The sequence below is a fragment of the Pelobates fuscus genome, chromosome 11 (genome assembly GCF_036172605.1).
Source record: "Pelobates fuscus isolate aPelFus1 chromosome 11, aPelFus1.pri, whole genome shotgun sequence".
Taxonomy (NCBI): domain Eukaryota; kingdom Metazoa; phylum Chordata; class Amphibia; order Anura; family Pelobatidae; genus Pelobates; species Pelobates fuscus.
The window spans coordinates 85,021,315-85,038,302 of NC_086327.1; the positions used below are offsets into that span (position 1 = coordinate 85,021,315).

The 16,988-nt window shown below is 40.1% G+C and overlaps 1 protein-coding gene across 2 annotated transcripts in view; it reads left to right on the forward strand.

Moving 5' to 3' along the window:
* ZBTB45 (zinc finger and BTB domain containing 45) overlaps positions 1 to 16,988 on the forward strand; it is a 191,584-nt gene that overhangs the window by 14,001 nt on the left and 160,595 nt on the right. Inside the window, exon 3 of one of the 2 annotated variants that reach the window (XR_010085968.1) lies at positions 556 to 1,466. Coding sequence is in view for 1 of the 2 variants with exons in the window: in XM_063435948.1 (XP_063292018.1) it covers positions 556 to 809 (254 nt within the window). In the remaining variant the exon portion in view is untranslated. Of the gene's footprint in view, positions 1 to 555; positions 2,381 to 16,988 lie in introns of those variants that run through there. The other variant, XM_063435948.1, reaches the window with a different exon arrangement.

Here is a 16,988-nt window from a genome sequence, read left to right on the forward strand (position 1 = left end):
AACTGTTATTTATATTTTACTGGTTTGTTTCCTTTACCCAAAATGCATTTTATGTTTGACTTTTTGTCTACATTCACACATCTCCATGTTTCATGACTTTTAAATTTACATTTAAGGGATTACTCCAAACACCGTGACCAATTCAGTAATTTGAAGTAGTTATGGTTGCGGGAAAGAATGTGTTTGTGTGTGTCTAGTTTCAGTATGGAAAGCTGAACATACAAAGTTTAGCTAATCTACTGCCAGTGGTGTAACTTCACCTCAGGCAGCAACGTTGCGGCATCATTCTGGGTGGCTAGTGTTCTGTGAACATTATTGAACGTACATCCTCAACACACACAGCATGCTGGCGACAGGCATCCAACGATGGCATGGCCTCTCACACCTTCATTCCAACGTCCTTCTGTTCAACACTGTTTTATGGTGGGATTTAACTCATTTAATTGCAAACCATCAATCGTGCAAGCATACAGTACTGTCTATTAAAATATTTGCCATTGTTTATTTTTCCACTGTAAAAATACCCTTTAACGTTACTCTGTCCTCTTCTTGCAGGTGAGAAGCCCCACCAGTGTAGCATTTGTTGGCGGTCCTTTTCTTTACGAGATTACCTACTCAAGCACATGGTCACTCACACAGGCGTCCGTGCTTTCCAGTGCTCAATCTGCTGCAAGAGATTTACCCAGAAGAGCTCCTTGAACGTCCATATGCGCACCCACAGGCCTGAGCGCTTCCAGTGCTGCTTCTGTAATAAGTACTTTTCACATCGCACACTTCTGGAAAGGCATATTGCTACTCATACGGCATGAGCTACAATGTTTCAGCCTAAGCAGTAACACTAAATAACATTGAGAGGTTTGCCCTATTCTTGCTAAACTGGCAGGTTTTCAAGGGAGCAATGAAAAGTACGATTGAAAGTGGGCTGCCCGTATCGCCCTATTTCTCCAGTGTCTTATGACTTTAAAGTGCAGTAGTATTGAGTCTTCTAAATACTTCATATCTCCATTTTTTTTTTCTCTTACAGTGTTCGCACTTACACAGCATGTTAAGATTTCTATAAGTAGTCTACTACAATTAGGAAAAGTGGATTTTCATCTTTGTAATATATGAGAACATTGCCTGATCATTTTGTGTGATCTGCTCTGGTTCATTTCTAACTCAGCATTTCATACAATAAGACTTTGCTAATCCAAACGTTGAATCATTGTTTATAGTATGAGACACTTGCTTACAGAAGACTGTAGCAGTTTTTGTATGCAGAGTAAGAACTGGGATCCAGCTTCAAATTCAACAAGGCCGGGGGAATCTGCATTCCACTGAAAACATATCTTCTAAGCTTTGCTTAGCAGTCTGACTTAACTGCATCCTTTGCTTGAAAGCCACAATTGAAATGTGGTACATTCGGCAGAGGAGTTTTACTGGGGGACACAAAAGAAGCGTATATCCATGGTGTAATAGACCAGTTTGTGGCACATTCACCTACTGGTTAGTTGTTGAGCGACTATGAAGAAGGTTTATAAGGCTGTAGTGTTTATGGTTGGCATTGGCCGTCCAAATAATGCTCTCCTTTAGGAACATACTACCACCCACTAACCTTTACCTTTTATTCTTTCAAGAATGATATAGTGGGCATACTCTATATTAAAGATAATATAAAAGTCAGTTAATGATTATGACTGATCATGGTCAGTATTTACCAGATGGTTCTGTCTAAAGCTAAAATAAATTCTACTCAATACTACATTTTAAACTTTAAAATAATACTTCCCTCCCTATATACCAAAGAATTTGCCGAAAGTAATTTGATTTCTTTTCGAACTGAAACAATGTCCAGATGGTGCCTAAATAATTTTGATAGCAAATATGTTGCACACCATTTGGGCGTGAAGGAGAAATATCCCATCAAATCATCCCCTAAAACCAAAGATGACATTGGTGCAACAGTATAACATGTAGTGTTAATTAAACTGCTGAAATTAGCTTGTGACATTGGCCAGAGGTACTGGCCAGTATAAATAATAAAACAAATATCATCACTGACATCTGCACATTACTATGCTGATCTGTACATGAAATTGTACCATCAATGATGCAACAGAAAATCTTATCAACTTCGGCTACAGAGTCGACACCAGATTTGCACAAGTGTTGGACCTCATTTATAAAATGGGATTTCACTATGGCCTAATTTATAAAGTGGTATTTCACTATGGCATGGTGGCTGGCCTGCTTGATTGGTGAGAATCTTTGCTAGCCTCTGGAAGGCTCTGATTTGTCAGCTGGTACAAATATTTCGTATAGTAGCTGATACTATTTGGAAAATGATACCAGTAAATAACTTTTTGTAATATTGTGTAATTAATATTACAACTTAATTATTGACCTGTGTAAATAATGTTATTTAACCAGTCTAAAAAATGTGTTTGTATTTATGAATGTGTGTGTTTGGTTTGCTGGCAACAATTAATCTATACAATGGCACTACTTATATACTGTTTGTCTATAATCGTATCACATGCTTTTTAAAACTTTTACAGTTGAATGTATTTATACTGATAAGTTGAAAATTAGATTTTATTATTAGAGCATCTTATTTTTATTTATTTTTATTTTTCTTTCCTTTATGGTAACATATTTTTTTTTTTTTTTTTAATCACACAAATCCTTGTAGCACTCACTCATTTGATTTATTAAGTTGTATTCTTTTAAGTGGTGCATCTGCCCATCTATGTGGAAATACTAAAATACAACTTGCTCCTTTTGGGATATATATATATATATATATACACATTTATTTTTCTTTCTGCAGCAATGTCATCTGTAAAGGTGGGCACCCATCGAGAGGGGAAAGTCGGTGTACTTAAATTAATCTCTTGCTCCATGCCTTGTTGTTTTCTTTTTTTTTTTTTTGTCTAGGTCTACAGCTCCTGGTGGCTTTATCTGCTGCGGGTCATGTGACTATTTTCCTTTCGTGTAAGAGCACAAGACCTAGGTCTGTGGAAGATCTATCTAAATCTCTTCCATAGACAAACGGATGCATTTGCAGTGAGATGCTGTACGGATTTATTGTATATCACGTGAGAAAATACCTATTTCTAATAGGAAATGGCAAAATGTCGATCTGCCGTGATTACGTCAGAATTTCAGTAAAATTCTGGCTTTTTTTCTTCTCTCATAAAGGTCCTACCTTAATGAAAAATTCAAAAGTGAACGTGCTATTTTAAATATCTGCAGTGGAAGAAAAAAACACTTAAGGCTTGCTAATTGAGCTTTGATAGCTCTGTATAGACAAAAAAAATTTTTATTGGTACTAATTGCTTGTCAGATAAGTAACTCCAGAATTTTTAACGAGACTCTTTACATGTCCTGATGAATGCATATTCTGCCTATTGCACTAAATTGCATTCCTGTACAGTAAGTTTGAGAGGAGCAGTATCGGAGATTAGTCATTAGTCATTAGTTATAGCAAAGCATGTTTGAAACTAGCTTGCTTGTACAAAAAGTACATACATTTTTTTGAAGGGTTGGCAGCAAAATTCATAAATATTCATATTGTATACTACAGTATCATAGCAGTCAACCGTGGAAGCAGGTCTTCTCAGAAAGGTGTGTGTTTAGTGTGCAGGTGCACTGACTGTTGGACAGGTGACATCTCTGCCCAGAGTGCTCTACAAGTTTCTTTCTATCACTACCATGACAATGGCACATTTCAATTATTTTCATCACTGAAAAAAACTTAAACTGAACACCACCTAGGAATAATTTGGGCAAGCAAAGTCCTATGTTATTTTAAAAAATAAATAAAAAATCTGCTGTAGGAGTACCTCCACGTGTCTCTTTATTGAAGCAGTTTTGGTGTATAAATCATGTCAAGCAGTCTCACTGCTAAATTCTCTGCCATTTTAGTGGTTAAATCTATTTATACAGCTCTAGGCACACCTCCTGTAAAGCGAGATCTAATGATTGAACTTCCTTTATTACACTGTCTGTTAAATTTAGATTTTATCTCCTGCTCTGTTAATAGCCTTCTAGACCCTGCAGGAGCCTACTGTGTGTGTGTTTAGGCATCAGTTTACAGAGCAGAAGATAAAAACCTCTAAAGAAGTTAACATCTGATTTGAAGAATCTATACACTAAAACCGTTTCATTAAGTTAATTAAGCTAATTAAGTTGTTTTTGTGCCTACAGTGTACCTTCAATATCATTCACATTGCTTCCTATCTTTTCCACAATTACCACACTTGCTTTTACCGGCTATCTTTTTTTTCCCCTAACCCTTTAAAAAAAGATTTAAAAAAAAAAAAAATTTATTTGTAGTTTTTTTTTTTTTTTACATGTTTTGAAAAAGTGCTATCTATCATGCCGTGTAGGAGCAGGGTGTATTTTGGCTGTAAATGAGGTGATTTTAATGATCACATTATTTATTTTAAAATATGAAGTAAATGTAAAAATTAACAGTAATTGTCACCTGAAGGATCGGAACGTACACCAGTATTCCAGAAGCTTATCAAATATTCAGAGAGATTAGCGCACAATTTACAAAAAGTCTGAACTTAAAAGTTTAACTCTGTTTAATCTATTGTGCGTGTAATGTAATTTTTTTACTTCCGCTTTTTATTTTGTATTCAAGGTCTTGATCATATTGCACAATATAATTCTGTATTGGCTATTACTAACAGATTTTTCTTTTTTTTTTTTTAAATAAACTTAATTGTTTTTATTAGACTGAAACTGTGGACCCCAAATCCCTTCACTCCTACCACCATCCATATTCACTCAAAATATAACTCCTGAAATTATGTAGCAGTTTCTTAGCATAATGTTAGTTATGTGTGTTTGCATGTAAAATAGCGATTTAAAAAGTTGGAAGAGCAAAAAAAATCAGCATTATTAATTTTTCTACTTTTTCAGTAGACTCTAGAAGCAGAATGTCAGTTTTTGTTGATGCCATCACCACTACTGAATTGTTATTGTAAAGGATGTAGTGGGCATAATGTATTAAGTGTTGAAGTTGGCTAGAAAAAAAAAAATCCTATGTTTTTTTTCAGCTGTGGACTCCATAAAAAAAAAAAAAGCAATTTATATAGGTGGCTTTAAGGATTTATCCCATGTTCTAATGAGCTCTGGCAAAAAGTGTAGTATGTGAAATAGTTTGAAGGGAGCGTTTAGGCACCATAACTTTAGCTAAAAGTTATGGTGCCAGGAGGCCCCCAGGGGTTTTCTTACCATAAGGGTATAAATGGTTTTCGAACGGTTTAACCCCCCCAAAGTTTCCTCTAGCAGCGATCTCTGCTCCCCTTCGGTGGCATCCAGCTTCATAAAAGTGAAATTTCAAAAGCCGGATGCTGCCTGGGGGGGAAGCTGAGATAGCCGCTGGAGGCAACTTTGGGGTTAAATCACTCAAGAATTATATAACCACTTGAGGTAAGAGGGCCCCGGGGTCCACCTGACACCATAGATAAAGATATTTTGGTGCCTGGAATGTTGTTTTAAAGCCAATATAAAACCTTTTTTCATAACCGTGTCTCCTAAATTAGTAAAAAAAAAAAAAAAAGAAAGTAGACTGTTATTAAGATGTTGTGTAAATAAGGTGACAAGTTTACATTATGTAATTTTTTTTTCCTAGAATATCACAATTTGAATTTACAATATGTAAATTTTCTCTCAGCTCACTAGTGGGTGTAACTCAAGTGTTGACCTTCGCCATTAATAAAGTTACAAAGCAGCAGAAGCCAATTATTCTAAAGTTAGACAAAGTGAGAAAAAACGTGCTTAATGTGAATATTTGTATGATTTGAAAATGAAGTGATAGGAGATTATACATAGATAAAATTGCATACATCTATATTACACAGGATAATCTTTAAAAACTAAATAAAAGCCCTTCTCAGATGAATTGTTTAGCTTTTCTTCCATGAATAACATTATAACAAAGTACCTTGATGTGAAGGGCCTTAATGTTTTACACCAGATTCATCAGATAAATTGCAAAGTCTGTTCCAAGCAGAGTTAAACATTATAAGTTTAATCTTCTGTGAAAATAGATTGTCTGAGAGTTCTTAATTTTTGTAGGATTGGAAACTTTTTTTTTTTATAAAATGTATGCTTTATCTATATTTACTTTAAAAAAATTTCTACATAATACATTCATAGCTTGAAAACTAGACACATTGGAAAAACTAATCTACCGTACATAGGAGATCACTTCTATTATGTAAAAACAAAAAGTAGAATTTTTGTTGTTGCCACTAGCTCTAATGGGGTTAGGAGTTATGTTGTATAAGCCAGAACAGAACAAAGCCGAAAATGTATCTTATACATTAAAGTCCTAATAGTTGTTTCAGGAGCCATAAAGTTATTTGTCTGTAGACATTAAATTACACAAAATGTAAGGCAGCAGCTGTTAAATTATGGGAGCCATGGCTAATGTATGGTAATAAACTAGCACTGTATCTGTCGTAAGTAGGCACAGATACACAAATTAATCTTTAGGTTATGTCAGCAGATTTGTTGGCAAAAGTATAGATCAATAATTACTAACCTTTGGCACACCAATGGCTGTGGACTCAGATTCCCATGATACTCGGCCAAAAAAGTGATTTCCTGAAAATCATCAGTGTAGTCTACAGTAGGCTGCTATACCAAAGGTTACCTACCACCACTATAGATCAAGGGACAAAATAGTTCTCTCTTTTCGAACAACACAATGCAACCTTTTGCTTGAACCATTACTTCATATTTAAGGAGTCCAACAGTATTCACTGTGATAATGTCACGCTGAGGACTTAGTCGGCTCATTTCCTCTAACACTATACATTTGCTTACAATTCTGTATATGTATGCTCTAAATTCGCACTATTCCAAAGTCTTAGTATGGATTTTACCTGGCTGCAATAGGCTTGCATCAAAGGGCGTGCATGCTAGGTAGGACTTGATTTTATTTTTAGTTCAGTGTGTTTTCTTATTCTTTATTTTCACAAAATATCAATGTAACCAGTTGTCTAATAAACATATTTGTTTTTCTAAGGAATTTTATTATCTTTGTGTTATTTTATTGCAGATTACTCTTATAAAGAAAACTATGAATGCCCTTTTAATGTGCACATGTGGTAGGGTGTTGCTTCATAGATAAGTGTTACTGGTATGTTCTAGCTAAACGTCTTGCAAATAAAATATAAATTGTTTTACTATTGAAGTCTTGATTACAATGCTATCCTGTCAAACATTGAAATACAAATCTACTTCAACAATTAAATTTTTTTAAACATTTCATAAAAAAAAAAAAAAAATTATTTTGGTTGTGCTTCATTAGGTATATAACGTAATAGACATGTCTGCTGTTTCAACAATATTTCACAAAAAGAGAGAAGGATCATGTCAATGGTATATCGCACATTTTAATCAATTTTTAACTACTAAACACTGCAAAAGCATTATACTGGAGTCCGTCAGCTAATGAATCTTGTGTGTACATGATCTGGAGAGTCTCCAAGTGTCCTTTGGAAACAGGGACTGTCACACTTTATACTAAGTGATAAGTATATCGGCTGTTCTATTTGCCGAAATGGCGGTCAGCAGTGGCATTGGTCGTCATGTAGAAAGTCTATTTTTTTTCTGTCATATGGTGGCAGTAACTTATGGGTTTTGCTCCTCCCTGTGGACAAGACATCTTAACAAGAATTTTTGATTAAAAGGACCCTCCCCTTTTCCCTATAAGATGCAGAATCTTGTCCACAGGGAGGAGCCCATACCCATAAGTTACTGCCACCATATTAAGAAAAAAAGTATTTACGATAAGTAAAAATTTCTGTTTTATAACTTGTGGAGCCAGAAAAATAAGGTAAATAAATGAATCGGTAATAACAGAAATCTAAACCACTGACAGTAGCCCAAAAAATTAAAACCTAACGTTAGATGAGTGAACTGTGTGAAGTTAGCTTAAAGGGAAACTCCAGTGCCAGGAAAACGATCCATTTTCCTGGCACTGGAGGGTCCCTCTCCCTCCCACCCCCCAATCCCCAGTTGCTGAAGGGGTGAAAACCCCTTCAGTGACTTACCAGAGGCAGCGACATGTCCCACGTCGCTGCTTCCTCCTCCCCCGCCGCTCCTCCTTCTGCTTACGTCGGCCGGTGGGCGAGACTGATCTCGCCCGCTGGCCGAGGAGACCTCGCCCGCTGGCCGAGGAGCGCATTAGCACACCCCATAGGAAAGCATTGAAAATGAATTTCAATGCTTCCCTATGGGGAATAGAGCGACGCTGGAGGTCCTCACACAGCGTGAGGACGTCCAGCGACGCTCTAGCACAGAAAACCTGTGCTAGAAACCAGGAAGTTTCCTCTAGTGGCTGTCTAATAGACAGCCACTAGGGGAGGACTTAACCCTGCAAGGTAATTATTGCAGTTTAAAAAAAACTGCAATAATTACACTTGCAGGGTTAAGGGTAGTGGGAGTTGGCACCCAGACCACTCCAATGAGCAGAAGTGGTCTGGGTGCCTGGAGTGTCCCTTTAAGAGCCTTTCACATCGAAAAAATGTGAGTCTTCAGGTTGGTGCATTGTTAGATGGTGATGCCGTTGCTCTTGGTACAAATGGAGTTATCCGATCAACTGACCACCTTGGTCAAGGTGTTGTCGATAGGGATCCGTCTGGCAGTCCCAGCTCTCGGAGCAGATGCGTCTGAGAGCTGAGTAAGGGAGTCGGTCTTGCCACCCTTTTCCACTAGGAGCCTGTGTCTCCCATTTGTAAGGTACCTTGTGGTCCTGGAGTGACTGTCTCCAGAGGATGGTGTGGCGGGATAAGTCCCTATAGAAGGTGAGGTGATGGCCCTTAAAATCCACGGAAGGTGTATTCCTGGTTGCCCCAATAATGATTCCCCTGTTTGAGTCCCGGACAAATTTTATAAAAGTGTATGTGAAATAGTTTGAAGGTAGAGTTTAACCTCTGGAGGAGCTTTAGGTGCTTAAAGGGACACTATAGTCACCTGACCTCAATCCTCGGCCATTTAGGAGTTAAATCCCTTTGTTTATGAACCCTAGTCACACCTCCCTGCATGTGACTTGCACAGCCTTCCATAAACACTTCCTGTAAAGAGAGCCCTATTTAGGCTTTCTTTATTGCAAGTTCTGTTTAATTAAGATTTTCTTATCCCCTGCTATGTTAATAGCTTGCTAGACCCTGCAAGAGCCTCCTGTATGTGATTAAAGTTCAATTTAGAGATTGAGATACAATTATTTAAGGTAAATTACATCTGTTTGAAAGTGTAACAGTTTTTTTTTTCATGCAGGCTCTGTCAATCATAGCCAGGGGAGGTGTGGCTTGGACTGCATAAACAGAAACAAAGTGAATTGAGCAGTGAAATTGCAGGGGAATGATCTGTACAGTAAAACTGAAACTTTATTTAGCTAAAGTAATTTAGGTGACTAGTGTTCCTTTAAGGCAAGCGAAAGCAATAATCTATTGCTACTTGTCTCACCTGTTTTGGTGATCGAAGCGTGGTCATTAGCCACCTGAGATAATGAGGCAGTTCTTCGGCTGTGACTGTTTCCCCTTGAGTCTCACTTTTCTCGCCCTTGTTTTGTCTTCCAGGATAGCCAGACGATTAAGTATAGCTGCATTGCTTTTCTGGGCCGCGTGCAGAGCTGCATCTGTAGCAGACTGCCACCTTCACAGTCCCCATATCTTCTTCTGTCATGGTAATCCTGGTGGCAAGTGTGGCTACCTCTTCCCTGACCACTGCCACGTCAGCTTGAAACATTGCCCTCATTTCTTGGAGTTGGGCTTTTATGTCGGCTTTGGTGGAAGGGGCCCTTGGGCAGTTTTGGGAGCTGTTCAGGGAGGCTCTCCTCGTCCGAGGACTCCGACATGAAGGCCTCCGCCGGTGCCATTTTAGGTGCCTCGGGCCTAGTAGTTTGCCACAGGAGCGTGCCAATATTGCGGGACCCAGGGCTCGGATCAGTCCAGTCTTTATTGCTGCACTTCCCCATCCGCTTCGGGAAGGCTGGTGTGGAAGGGAATTGCTTTGTGAGTAAAGCTGTCAAAATTACCCGTTTAATATGGGCTTTGCACGGAGCTCTCGTCTCCTGTGTCCATCCCGTGAGGCTGATCAAAATTTCATAATGTAAATACATTTTGATAAGGAAGCTCATGATATGAAAACAATTGAAGAAGAAAAAACTCACAGGCACTCCAACTTCAAGCCGCAGGCAGACTTATTATGACAGAACGCAACGCAAGGTCTTTTTCCGGTCGAAACGTTGCGTTGCATTCTGTCATAATAAATCTGCCTGCGGCTTGAAGTTGGAGTGCCTGTGAGTTTTTTCTTCTTGGATTATTGTACTGGGATTGCTGGTCCTGCTCTGGAGCACCCTTGGCCGTTGGGACTGAGTGCGGTTCTCATCACTTACTCTGATGAAAACAATTGAAAGCAAAACACCATCAAAATATACATTGTGTGCTCAAACAAAAACAACCTCATAATGTTCCTCTCGCTTTGGTTAAAAGAGCGATAAAATGATATAAATAATTTTATTATTTTCAGAAGAAAAAGGACCATGAAATAAAAATGGTAAAAGGAAAAAAAAAATAGTGTAGTAAAAGAAAGAGAAGATACAATATTAGACCAATCAAAGAGAAATTAAATGCAAGCCATGTCAGCTTGTCTGACGCAAAATCAGCCAGCAAGTGAGTAGCATTTGGACGACTTGGAAGGGAGCAGTGGTGGGATGGTAAAGGGAGGAGGCATATAGGGGAGGGAAAAAAGAGAATGGAAAATAAAAACCTGGTTATTACTAGAGATGTCGCGAACATAACATTTTCCGTTCGCGAACGCAAACTTCCGCAAATGTTCGTGAACGGGCGAACCGCCATAGACTTCAATAGGCAGGCGAATTTTAAAACCCAGAGGGACTCTTTCTGGCCACAATAGTGATAGAAAAGTTGTTTCAAGGGGACTAACACCTGGACTGTGGCATGCTGGAGGGGGATCCATGGCAAAACTCTCATGGGAAATTACATAGTTGATGCAGAGTCTGGTTTTAATCCATAAAGGGCATAAATCACCTAACATTCCTAAATTGTTTGGAATAACGTGCTTTAAAACATCAGGTATGATGTTGTATCGATCAGGTAGTATAAGGGTTACGCCCGCTTCACAGTGACAGACCAAACTCCCCGTTTAACGCACCGCAAACAACCGCAAACAGTCCATTTGCACAACTGCAAACTCCCCATTTGCACAAGGTTGGATACCAAGCTAGCCATGTCCCGTTCCTTGTCCTCACTGATGTCATTGAAGGTCTCTTCCTCCACCCAGCCACGTACAACACCAAGGGTCCCCGAAAGGTGGTGACAAGCCCCCTGTATTTTTTTTTTTTTTAAATGTACACTACTGTTACACCAGATATGAGTTGCACTGGTGTGACACTGTGCCCTGGCAGGCCCTGAAACGCACACGTGTGAAGGAAACTGACTGCTATTATTTCACAGTCAAATTTCTAGTTTTTTTTTTAATGTACACTACTGTTACACCAGATATGAGTTGCACTGGTGTGACACTGTGCCCTGGCAGGCCCTGAAAGCACATGTGTGAAGGAAACTGACTGCTATTATATTACAGTCAAAAAAATTTGCAAGCTATTGTGACACCAGATATGAGTGGTGGCACTGGGCAAGTGGGCATAGTATACACTGTGAGCCTGACACACGCTGGCAGGCATGCAGGCAACTGCAATTAGATTACACTGAAAAAAAAAAAGACTGATGTTCTAGCCCTAAAAAGGCAGTGTAGTGGACACTGAATACACTAGCCTAGCTATCGATTTCCCTATTAAATCAGCAGCAGCTACACTGTCCCTCCTAGCTGTCATGGAGGAAAGACGCACTTCGTGTGAGCTCCCTCAATATCTCACTTTAAGTAGCTATTTCAGAAGGGGATGACCCAGCATTGTAGCTCCTACCTGACCGACCCGACATACTTAATAGCGGTCAGCAACTCGACAGTCTTACTTACCTCCGCGTGGCAAGTGTGGCCTGGTGCTCACCGGGCAGGAGAGGCGGCCGATCTCCCGATCCTGGGATGCCCAGGAGCAGCTAGTTCCCGGCAGGAGCTCCGTTACCCCCCCCTCGGACCAGTGGGGGTTATCCCAGTCCACCCCTGAGATGCTGTCTGGAGCTAATGGACGAACAGAGAGCACAGCTGCCCAGGCTGACATACTCATCTGCGACTCTCCCAATATGGCGGCAGCCGCGTGTCCTCCTGGTACCAGCAAAGCATGGCAGGATATTGAGCCTAATCTGGACAGACTAATCAATTTTGGAAGCAAATAACAAGCAGGAACCCCCAACAAGCTCCACCACAGACCCAACAAGCTCCATCACAGCTAAGCGAAGCAGTCCCCATTAAAAACCACCAACGCAAAAGGCGTCGAAGACGGGACCGGAGGCACAAACAGAAATGCAGAGCCTGCCCCACGTCAAGCACTCGCCTCCACCTTAAGCCACCACAATCCCGCACCGGACGTGAAGCACCACCAGGACAGATCCGACCACCCGACAAAACAAGCTTCCACCACCTCAAGCCGCGAACCCGGCACTCAGCTAGAGACTTGCCTTTGTTGTTCCAGGTATCAGGGACTCCCAGGGTCTGCACCTGGTGCCCAGAAGGGATCGGATGAGCACAAGCAGTAAACAGCAGCCTGCCAAGCATGTCCCACTATAGCCGATCCTCCACACCATGCCTTTGATCACATGAACTGCTCTCTGCACATTAGCTAATCATAAAGTAGCAAGCGTTTAAACATGTAATTATTTCACCTCCTAAAGAGTTTATTGTCGTAGTTCTTTACATGCCTTTACCTTAACCTGTCATGTATTATGTTATTCACAAGTCTCATCTCATGGGGCGACTCACACTTGATTTATAGCTAGTGGTGGAGCTGCTGATATAAATACACAGTTGATAACGTGCAAGCTACACCCTAAACATGACAGCCATCTTTCACAACAATGTACTGCTATATACTCATACCCTCAGTGCAACTAGCCATGATATACGCACGTTCAGCCTAGCATGCTCAAATATAACACACATCTGTCTAAAAAAAATAAAAATAATACCAAAAAAGAATGCAGCTTCCGAATGAATCTAAAATGGGTGCTGTCCAGGAGATGGGAGGGAGGGTCTGCTGCTGATTGGCTGGAATGTGTCTGCTGACTGTGAGGTACAGGGTCAAAGTTTACTCAATGATGACGAATAGGGGGCGGACCGAACATCGCATATGTTCGCCGTCCGCGGGAACGCGAACAAGCTATGTTCGCCTGGAACTATTCGCCAGCGAACTATTCGGGACATCTCTAGTTATTACCAAAACCGCTTTGTAAACAGGGAATCACAGATTTCAAGGCAGTGTGATTTCAAGGCAGTGTGTGCTGCAGAGCTGCTGTCATATTCCAGACATACTAGATTTTGGCATTCATGTACTCATGAGTGGGAAGCGTAAATTTCCAATAGTTTGCACTTTACACTGCAGATTTGAATTTATGGATTTTGTAAATCTGATCAGCTGGTAATTACGGTATCCGGGATCTAGGTATCTAGGGATCCAGCATTAGTTCAACTTGTAGGCATCTACTGAACCTAGGTATCACAGTATCTGAATTTAAGGACATTTCCTCCTTGTATTGAGCCTGTTCTCTGCAGCTGTAGAGGCCCATGCACATGCCAGCAAGATATCACTTTGTAAGCCTTCCCCTTCTTAATCACTGTGTTGGCCTTTACCTATGCTGTGTTGGTGAAAATTTCCACCTACGTCTCACTATTAATTTCCTCTGAGATCTGTCTCCCAATGAGTTACAGTGAGGGAGACAAGTATTTGATCCCCTGCTGATTTTGAACGTTTGCCAATGACAAAGAAATGATCAATCTATTATTTTTAATAGTATGTGTATTTTAACAGTGAGAGACAGAATAACAACAACAACAAAAAAGTCCAGAAAAACACGTAAAAAAAGTTATAGATTGATTTGCATGTCAATGAGTTAAATAAGTATTTGATCCCCTATCAATCAGCAAGATTTCTGGCTCCCAGGTGTCTTTTATACAGATAACGACCTGAGATTAGGATCACTCTCTTAAAGGGAGTGCTCGTAATATCAGCTTGTTACCTGTATAAAAGACACCTGTCCACGGAAGCAATTCATCTATCAGATTCCAAACTCTCCACTATGGCCAAGACCAAAGAGCTGTCCAAGAATGTCAGGGACAAGATTGTATACCTACACAAGGCTGGAATAGGCTACAAGCAGCTTGGTGAGAAGGTGACAACAGTAAGTGCGATTATTCACAAATGGAAGAAACACAAAATAACTGTCAGTCTCCCTCGGTCTGGTGCTCCATGCAAGATATCACCTTGTGGAGTTTCAATGATCATGAGAACGGTGAGGAATCAACTCAGAACTACACGGGAGTATCTTTTTAATGATCTCAAGGCAGCTGGGACCATAGTCACCAAGAAAACAATTGGTAAACCACTACTCCGTAAAGGACTGAAATCCAATATAGTGATTGGCATTGTGACATTAATTTTGGGTAGTGGGATTTCTATACCCCATGTGTTTGTCCATTTGCTTATCTATATTCATGTATGCCATTATTATATAGTTTTATTTTATATTAATTTGATTTCGCGGCGATTACTTGCCGTTTTCCGTTTGTTTTTATTCTTCATTAATCTCTTTGGCGACATTTCGCCTGTTGTATATGCACTTTTCTCTACCATTTAGATTTCCACGCATGCGCATTTAGGCGCCGGTTCTTTACACACGTTTAGAACTCTTTCCTCGATCACGCATGCGCAATTCAGACGGATGGACGTCATAGGAAGTACAATTTTGCGTTCCAGTGTGGAACACACGCTGCCGGTGAACGGCATTAAGGAAGATGGAATTGGATATAAAAGTTCCTACACATTCGAATCTACTCATATCCCTGAAGAAGTCCTCCATTTACCACGGACGAAACGCGTTGGATATTGAACTTTTTCGGACTGTTTCTTGTTTTTATTTGTTTTAAGTCCATTTATTGTTCCTGTACTCTGCTACTCCGATTGGATCTGTGTCTGGTATTTTCTACTCTGCCTTCCAGTTCCACTGAGAGTATGTCTGTAAGTGTAACCAATAAATTCTCTTTTGATATTTTTATACATACTTCACTATGCATGGTCCTTTTTTTCCCATTTCTCTGAAGACATTCTGATATCTGGATCTACTATCAAGTCCCATACTACATATACCCCAGGGGGGTGAGAGGCCTGATTTACACTTTTGTTTGTGAGTGCATTACTTACTCCACAATTTATTATTATAATCTTACTGTGTTACGCTATGATATACACTTTTTATCATTCCAGATTTTATTACATTCTTATATAGAATATTCCAATTTTGGATATATTCCTCAGGTTGTATCTTATTATTTTTTGTGAAGGTGGTTTCCACTTTATTGCTTCCTGTTTTCTACTTTTGGTGTTAGTGAGGTTCACCTGGAACCACTTTCAATTTAGCAGTTCTATTGCTTACGGTTAGTGGGTATACTACTGTCTTGTCACTTTGAAATCCTGCAGCACCTGCAAAGGAGGTGGAAACATTATGCTTTGGGGGTGTTTTTCTGCTAAGGGGACAGGGCACAGGGCAACCATCAAATCTTGGGTGAGAACCTCCTTACCTAAGCCAGGGCATTGAAAATGGGTTGTGGATGGGTCTTCCAGCATGACAATGACCCAAAACCCAATGACCCAAAAGGCCATAGAAGAAGCACATTAAGGTCCTGGAGTGGCCTAGCCAGTCTCCAGACCTTAATCCATAGAAAATCTGTGGAGGAGCTAAAGGTTCGAGGAGCTAAAGGTTCGAGTTGCCAAACGTCAGCCTCGAAACCTTAATGACTTGGAAAGGATCTGCAAAGAGTAGTTGGACAAAATCTCTGGACACTCACTCAACTGGTCAAAACAAACAATGAAAATAGCAACCTATGTTCAAACTTGTCAAATTTGTACTTATATTTCAAGAAAGAAGCAGATGTCTCCTTCTGGTCTCGAGGTGCTAGGCCTTCAACCCAGACTTGCCATTACAGTTAGTCCCCCTGCTGGCAATGCACCAGGCAGCTAAACCGGCCATGTGATTGTGAGGTCGCAAGGACCTCACTCTCACATGGCCGGGGGGGGGGGGGGGGGGCAGGGCAGGGGGGGGGAGGGAGGAGGGGCTTTAGGACGTCGGATTAAGTGGCCAGACCAACATCTTGAACTCTTTGTCCTGTTACTCAATCCAGTTTTTGCTTTGTGGTGGGGTGCATTATCCTGCTGAAAGTGGCCACTGCGTTAGGGATCAGCTGGCACACCACACCTGGCAATCCTCCTGATCTTAAAGAAAATGCTTGCTCTTATGAGATTAATCCCCTTACTTGGGAAATACTTCCTTACTGGGACTCTCTGCAAGTCAAGGCTAAATATGGTCCTGGAATGAGGCACCTGTGACAGAGAGGGGTGCAAAACCTAGGAGTTGGCCTAGGCTCCCACAATTATAAACAAAACCATAAGAGCAAGCATTAGGCTGTTAGAGTAGGACCTGCCGAGAATGGGGTATATTGACGTTGTGGCAGGCTTATGCAATGTATGATCATATAATGTAACCAAGCCCCCATTATTTGTTACCGAGGTGAGGTGTTTTTAAATAAAACTATTAAGGATTTGAAATCATTGTTTAGTTAATAAGCGAGTGCACTGGATTGTGTATATATAAATATATATATATATATATATATATATATATATTATATTTTGGGTAGCTTATATCAACAATAAATAATGTATACAAATAAAATGTTAGCGCCGACGTGACTTTTTGTTTTATTTCAGTAACTGAAGCAGTATAGAATGACTCATTTTAAATGGTTGAAGTAATGCTCTTTACTCAACATGGTGTGTAGTAAACAGTGTTTGC